Genomic DNA, 7,512 nt, shown 5'->3' with positions numbered 1-7,512 from the left:
ACGGGATGGACCGAAGGGTCTGTTTCCATGCTGTACATCTCTATGACTCCAACTGGTCACCGGACCCAAAACATTAACTCTGATTTCTCTCAACAGATGCTGCCAGACCTGTTGAGCTTTTCCAACAATTCCTGGTTTCTGATTTTCTTCCTGACTTCCAGCATCCGCAGCCCTAGTTTCGATGAGTAAGTATGGAGGATCACTCCATGGCCAGCAGCATCCTTGTGAACCTTCCTCTGGCCTGCCTTCAGTATCAGTCTGAGAGGAGAGAAATTGCTGTTTTATTTCCTGGGTCCAACTTTAAGGGCTGGAGGCTGGAGACGGTGTTGTTCCATATTTGGACCTACAAGAGGTCGATGCTGATTGGGAGAAGGGCTGATGAAATCTCTCAAGGGGTGGGTGGGGATACAGCAGGAGCCAATGCTGGGCTGGAGGGAACACACAGACAGCTCTCTTCTCTCAGTCTCCCGGAGAGGAGCCCGGCGCTATGGGAGGGAGCAGGGCTAGTTGTTGCCTTGCGCTGAGGCTGAATGAGGATAACGCTCGCTTCGCCTTGCTCGCCCTGTTCATCCTGCTGTACCTGGTGTCCGGGGCGGCTGTGTTCTCGGCCATTGAGCGGCCCAGGGAACTGCGGGCACAGCGGGCTTGGAACAGAAAGCTGTCTAACTTCACCCGGTGTCACAACATCAGCCTCCTGGAGCTCGGCGCCTTCCTCAGGGAGTATGAGGAAGCCATTGTGACCGGTATCAGAGTGGACTCCCTGAGACCCAGATGGGATTTCACTGGAGCCTTTTACTTTGTGGGGACGGTGGTGTCTACTATAGGTCAGTATTGAACCTCTTAACCATTTTCACAAAGGCGGTGAGAGAGAGCACACAACTGCGTTCCCAGCTCAGCTCCAGCTGAACAGAGACGCTTGTGAACCTTATCAGAAGCATGCTCTAAAGAAATCTGTAATTGTTATAAACTCCTTAACCAAAGTCTGTAATTGTTATAAACTCCTTAACCAATGAGGTAGCGAGACAGTTCTTGTCCCAGATTTTAATTTCTAAGCAATTTTTACAAGACAAAATTCTAAGAAGTCTGTAATTGTTATAAACTCCTTAACCAAAGTCTGTAATTGTTATAAACTCCTTAACCAATGGGGTAGCGAGACAGTTCTTGTCTCAGATTTTAATTTCTAAGCAATTTTTACAAGACAAAATTCTAAGAAGTCTGTAATTGTTATAAACTCCTTAACCAAAGTCTGTAATTGTTATAAACTCCTTAACCAATGAGGTAGCGAGACAGTTCTTGTCCCAAATTTTAATTCCTAAGCAATTTTATCAGGACTAAATTCTAAAAGGAGTCTGTAATTGTTATGAACTCCTGAACTGATGAAGTAGCGAGACAGTTCTTGTGTTGAAATTTCCAAATTTAAGTCCTAAGCTCCCCCCGAGTCTGGAAGGAATCTGTAGTTGATATAAACTCCCTATCTCCCGATTTTGACTGGGGTGGACAAAGTTAAAAATCACGCAACACCAGGTTATAGTCCAACAGGTTTATTTGGAAGCACTAGCTTTCGGAGCGCTGCTCCTTCATCAGGTGGGTTTGACCAACCAGTGTTGGACTGGGGTGGACAAAGTCAAAAGTCACATGACACCAAGTTGTAGTTGGATCAGTTTATTTAGAATCACAAGCTATCACGGGCGGCACGGTGGCACAGTGGTTAGCACTGCTGCCTCACAGCGCCTGAGACCCGGGTTCAATTCCCGCCTCAGGCGACTGACTATGTGGAGTTTGCACGTTCTCCCCGTGTCTGCGTGGGTTTCCTCCGGGTGCTCCGGTTTCCTCCCACAGTCCAAAAGATGTGCAGGGTCAGGTGAATTGGCCATGCTAAATTGCCCGTGGTGTTAGGTAAGGGGTAAATGTAGGGGTATGGGTGGGTTTCGCTTCGGCGGGGCGGTGTGGACTTGTTGGGCCGAAGGGCCTGTTTCCACACTGTAATCTAATCTAATCACAGAGCTGCCGCTCTGCCAAGAGCAGACTTCCCCTGATGAAGGGACAATGCTCCGAAAGCTGGTGATTTTAAATAAACCTGATGGACTACAGCCTGGTGTGCTGTGACTTTTGTCCTTAACTGATGAGGTAATGGGACAGTTTCTTGGGTTTAAATTTCCAAATTTTAATTCCTAAGTTATTTTTTTCTTCAGAATGCAAACTTCTAAGGGGCGTAGACAGGGTGGAGAGGGAGAAACGCTCAAGAGTTGATAACTGTGGGTAAGGTATTACTGATTTCAGATAAGGAGTAAGGGGAGGCTTTAGAGTAGATTAGATGAAATTGATTTTCACCCAGACAGTGCAGGATCTCGCTCCCTGATAGCGATAGAAACCATTGAGATATTTAAGAAGTATTGAGGCGATGGGTTTGGGGCCACAGTAGACAAGACGATGGGCCAAGTGCTGGAAAATGGGGTTGGAATAAGTCTGTCCTGAAGAAGGGCCACTGGACCCAAGACATTAACTCAGTTTCTTTCTCCACTGCAGATCTGCTGAGTTTCTCCAGCAAATGACTGTTTTTGTTTCTGATTGCCAGCATCCACGGCTGTCTGCGGTCTGTGCAGGTTTTAGTGTTGGAACAGAGCTGAAAATGTGTTGCTGGAAAAGCTCAGCAGGTCAGGCAGCATCCAAGGAACAGGAGAATCGACGTTTCGGGCATAAGCCCTTCTTCAGGAATGGAATGGGGTGGGGTGGGGGAAGAAGGGCTTATGCCCGAAATGTCGATTCTCCTGTTCCTTGGATGCTGCCTGACCTGCTGCGCTTTTCCAGCAACACATTTTCAGATCTGATCTCCAGCATCTGCAGCCCTCACTTTCTCTCTTAGTGTTGGAACAGATTTGTTGGACCAAAGAGCCTTATCTGTGCTGTATGATTCTCTCCAAACCATAGGAGAGGGCCATTCGGCCCTTTGAGCCTGCTGCCCCATCCAATAAGACCATGGTTGATCAGGTTGTGCTGTCTGCTTCCCAGCCCCATGACGTTTTGCCTGTTTGAGACGACTCTCCAGCTCCATCTTCAGCATATTTCCCAGACGTGGTTTTAAGGGCCCACCAGGGCCATACTGTCCAGCAAGTTTTGAGGGTAAGGGTGGGCTGATCAACAACGAGAGGCTTCACACCAATGTTTGATCACCTTCCCCCAGCACATTCTCACATGCACATCTGTCCACTTTCCAGTAGGAGGCGTAATGACTGAATAATGCTGCAGGAAAGTGGGGGGAGGGGGGTTTGCTTGTTCCTGCTGAGTCCCGTGCCATTTCCCATCAATCCCTCCCCTCCCCCACCCCACCCCATCCCATTCCCATAGCCCTGTAAAAATAACTCTGACACTCATTAGGTGTTGAGTTGGAAAGTTTTGGTGCAGAGAGTTGGATGTCCTGTGCCACCTCTCCAAGTCGACTTGCTGAAAGAGTGCACATTGAACCTGGTTGACACTGCACTGGGCAGAACCCTCATAAATTGGGCCATGCAGAGGGGTAACACTGGACAGCACACCCATAAACTGGGCCGTGGAGAGGGGGCACTGCTGGGCAATGCACCCATAAACTGGGCCGTGGAGTGGGGGCAGTGTGGGGCAGCACACCAATAAACTGGGCCGTGGAGAGGGGGCAGTGCGGGGCAGCACACCCATAAACTGGGCCATGGAGAGTGGGGGCACTGCTGGGCAGCACACCCATAAACTGGGCCGTGGAGAGGGGGCATTGCTGAGCAGCACACCCATAAACTGGGCCGTGGAGAGGGGGCACTGCTGGGCAACGCACCCATAAACTGGGCCGTGGAGTGGGGGCAGTGTGGGGCAGCACACCCATAAACTGGGCCATGGAGAGTGGGGGCACTGCTGGGCAGCACACCCATAAACTGGGCCGTGGAGAGGGGGCATTGCTGAGCAGCACACCCATAAACTGGGCCATGGAGAGGGGGCAACGCTGGACAGCACACCCATAAACTGGACCGGGGAGAGGGGACAGTGCTGGGTAGCGCACCCATAAACTGGGCCGTGGAGAGGAGGCAGTGCTGGGCAGCACACCCATAAACTGGCCTGGGGAGAGGGGGCAGTGCTGGGTAGTACACCCATAAACTGGGCCGTGGAGTGGGGGCAGTGCTGGGCAGCACACCAATAAACTGGGCCGTGGAGAGGGGGCAGTGTGGGGTAGCACACCCATAAACTGGGCCGTGGAGTGGGGCAGTGCTGGGCAGCACACCCATAAACTGGGCCGGGGAGTGGGGCAGTGCTGGGCAGCACACCCATAAACTGGGCCGTGGAGAGGGGGCAGTGTGGGGCAGCACACCCATAAACTGGGCCGTGGAGTGGGGGCAGTGCTGGGCAGCACACCAATAAACTGGGCCATGGAGTGGGGGCAGTGTGGGGTAGCGCACCCATAAACTGGGCCGTGGAGTGGGGGCAGTGTGGGGTAGCGCACCCATAAACTGGGCCGTGGAGTGGGGGCAGTGCTGGGCAGCACACCCATAAACTGGCCTGGGGAGAGGGGGCAGTGCTGGGTAGCGCACCTATAAACTGGGCCGTGGAGAGGGGGCAGTGCGGGGCAGCACACCCATAAACCGGGCCGTGGAGTGGGGACAGTGCTGGGTAGCGCACCCATAAACTGGGCCGTGGAGAGGGGGTAACACTGGGCAACTTTCAGAACCTGTGCAATTGTTGCTAAACTGTGAGCCAAAACACAGTCAGTGAGGAACCCTCAACAAACTCTTTGCAGCATTTATTCTCATTCAGTCCTTGGTCACTGAGGCTGGCTCTATGGCTTGATGGTTAGCACAACTACCTCACAGCACCAGCGACCTGGGTTCAATTCCATCTTCTGGTGTCTGTGTGGGTTTGCTCTGGTTTTCTCCCACAGTCCAAAGATGTGCAGGTTAGGGTGGATGGGCCATGCTAAGTTGCCCTTAGTGTCCAAGGACATGCAGGAAAGATGAATTCACCATGGGAAATGTAGCAATCAGGTATTGGGATACTCTTAAGAGGATAGGTGTGGACTTGATGGGCTGAATAGCCTGCTTCCACACTGCAGGGATTCTATCTCCCCATCCCCAGCATGTAGGCTTTCCTGGAACTGCTGCTGTACTCCCAGACTTTCTGTCCATCAGGACCTTGGAAGCTGAAGTAGACCATTCGGCCCGTCAAAGCTGCTGCACCATTCACGGCTGGTTGTGGTCTCAACTCCACTTTCCTGTCTGCACACTCCTCACGATAACCCTTGATTGTTTCTCCCCTGAGCCCATCGCCCTTGGATCTATTCAATGATCCACTGAAGAGAATTCTAAACACTAATGATCTTCTCTGTCGCCTTGTTTGAGTCTTTCCCAGCGCGGTGCCACCCAAGTTCGATGCGTACTCTTTCAGCTAATCGACCTGGGGGTGTGGCGCAGGACATCCAACTTTCCCCGCCAACTCGACATCCAATGAGTGTTGGAGTTATTTTTACAGAGCCATGGGAATGGGACAGGGGAAAGGGATGGATAGGATTTGGCATTGGACTTAGCAGGAACAGCATTTTTCAGTATTTCTGCCTCCTACTGGTCAGCATCCACCCTGTCAAATCATACAAGCCCTGCAGTGCAGAAAGAGGCCATTTGGCCCTTCCAGTCCACAACAATCTTCCAAAACGCATCCCTCTCAGACCCACCCAAATCCTTGTAACCCTGCATTATTCCTGATGAAGGGCTTTTGCCCGAAATGTTGATTTTCCTTCTCCTCAGATGCTGCCTGACCTGCTGTGCTTTTCCAGCACCGCTCTAATCTCCAGCATCTGCAGTACCCACCTCTACCTGCATACCCTGTGGCTATCCCACCCAGCCTGCACATCCTGAACACTATGGCCAATTTAGCACGGCCAATCCACCCTGACCTGCACATCTTTGGACTGTGGGAGGAAACCGGACCACCCGGTGGAAACCCACGCAGACACGGGGAGAACGTGCAAGGTTGGACAAGATTGTCCGAGGTTGGAATCGAACCCGGGTCCCTGGTGCTGTGAGGCAGTAGTGCTAACCACTGAGCCACCGTGCCACCCCTTAAAGTAATCTCAAAGTCCCCTCAGGGCCTCATGTGTTTCTGTAAGATGACATCCTCTAAATTCCAATCGATACAGGTCCAATTCAATCATTCTTTGGAAGACAATTTCTCTCCACTCCAGGAACAAGTTGAGTGAACACTCTCTGAACTGCTCGTCATCGAGGTCATAGAGATGTACAGCATGGAAACAGACCCTTCAGTCCAACCCGTTGCCCCGAAGATGCCTTTTATATCTTTCCCCTCTCACCCTAAACCAATGCCCTCTAGTTCTGGACTCCCCCACCCTGGGGAAAAGACTTTGCCTATTCATCCTATCCATGCCCCTCATAAGTTTGTAAACCTCTATAAGGTCACCCCTCAACCTCTGACACTCCAGGGAAAACAGCCCCAGCCTATTCAACCTCTCCCTATAGCTCACACCCTCCAACCCTGACAACACCCCTGTAAGTCTTTTTCTAAACCCTTTCAAGTTTCACAACATCTTTCCGATAGGAGGGAGACCAGATCCTTTTCTGGGCAAGGAGACCAGAATTGTACGCAGTACTGCAGGTGTAGGTTCATCATTATTGACCCTCCCCGACATTCCCCTTCCTGACTCACTTAGGATAAGATCATGGAACAGTAGGGCACAAATATTGTCCCTTCGGCCCATCATGTATCTGCTGATGATCCTTCAGCTCTTGCCCCACAAATCCAGCCACATTGGCTGGCACGTGGTGCCACACACCTGGAGGTCGATGGGCGAAAGCTTCACACATTTGGGACAAAATAACTTTCAAGAAAATTCACACGAATGTTTATTTCAGGCCAATGCGTCTATTGTTCAAGATGAACCTGAACGTCTCACTAGGGACTGAAACAGTACCACACAGCAATATCCCAGTGGAGAGCAAAGGCAGGATTAATTCGGGATATTTGAAATCGATGGAGGTGGTGGGGGGGTTGTGAGCAGAGGAAATCTAAAAGCAAAAGGCTGTAGACATCTGAAATAGGAGTGGAAATTGCAGGAGAAACAAAAACAAAACTGCAAATGCTGGAATCCAATCCAAGGTAGACCATCAGGAGGGAGAGGGACACAGCAAGGCAGGCAGCATCAGGAGGGAGAGGGACACAGCAAGGCAGGCAGCATCAGGAGGGAGAGGAACACAGCAAGGCAGGCAGCGTCAGGAGGGAGAGGAACACAGCAAGGCAGGCAGCATCAGGAGGGAGAGGAACACAGCAAGGCAGGCAGCATCAGGAGGGAGAGGAACACAGCAAGGCAGGCAGCATCAGGAGGGAGAGGAACACAGCAAGGCAGGCAGCATCAGGAGGGAGAGGAACACAGCAAGGCAGGCAGCATCAGGAGGGAGAGGAACACAGCAAGGCAGGCAGCATCAGGAGGGAGAGGAACACAGCAAGGCAGGCAGCATCAGGAGGGAGAGGAACACAGCAAGGCAGGCAGCA

The 7,512-nt window shown here is 51.6% G+C and overlaps 1 protein-coding gene across 1 annotated transcript in view; it reads left to right on the top strand.

Annotated features, from left to right (window-relative positions):
- Nucleotides 1-440: 440 nt before the first annotated feature.
- The window catches only part of LOC122542943 (potassium channel subfamily K member 13-like), a 15,250-nt gene continuing 8,178 nt past the window's right edge, over nt 441-7,512 (top strand). The window contains exon 1 of the mRNA XM_043681086.1: nt 441-824. Coding sequence (XP_043537021.1) covers nt 488-824 — 337 coding nt within the window. The 5' untranslated portion in view covers nt 441-487. The remainder of the gene's footprint in view (nt 825-7,512) is intronic.

Source organism: Chiloscyllium plagiosum, chromosome 41, assembly GCF_004010195.1.
Source record: "Chiloscyllium plagiosum isolate BGI_BamShark_2017 chromosome 41, ASM401019v2, whole genome shotgun sequence".
NCBI lineage: Eukaryota > Metazoa > Chordata > Chondrichthyes > Orectolobiformes > Hemiscylliidae > Chiloscyllium > Chiloscyllium plagiosum.
The sequence above is the reverse complement of the archived record's forward strand: the minus strand, read 5'-3'. Positions and strand labels throughout refer to the sequence as shown.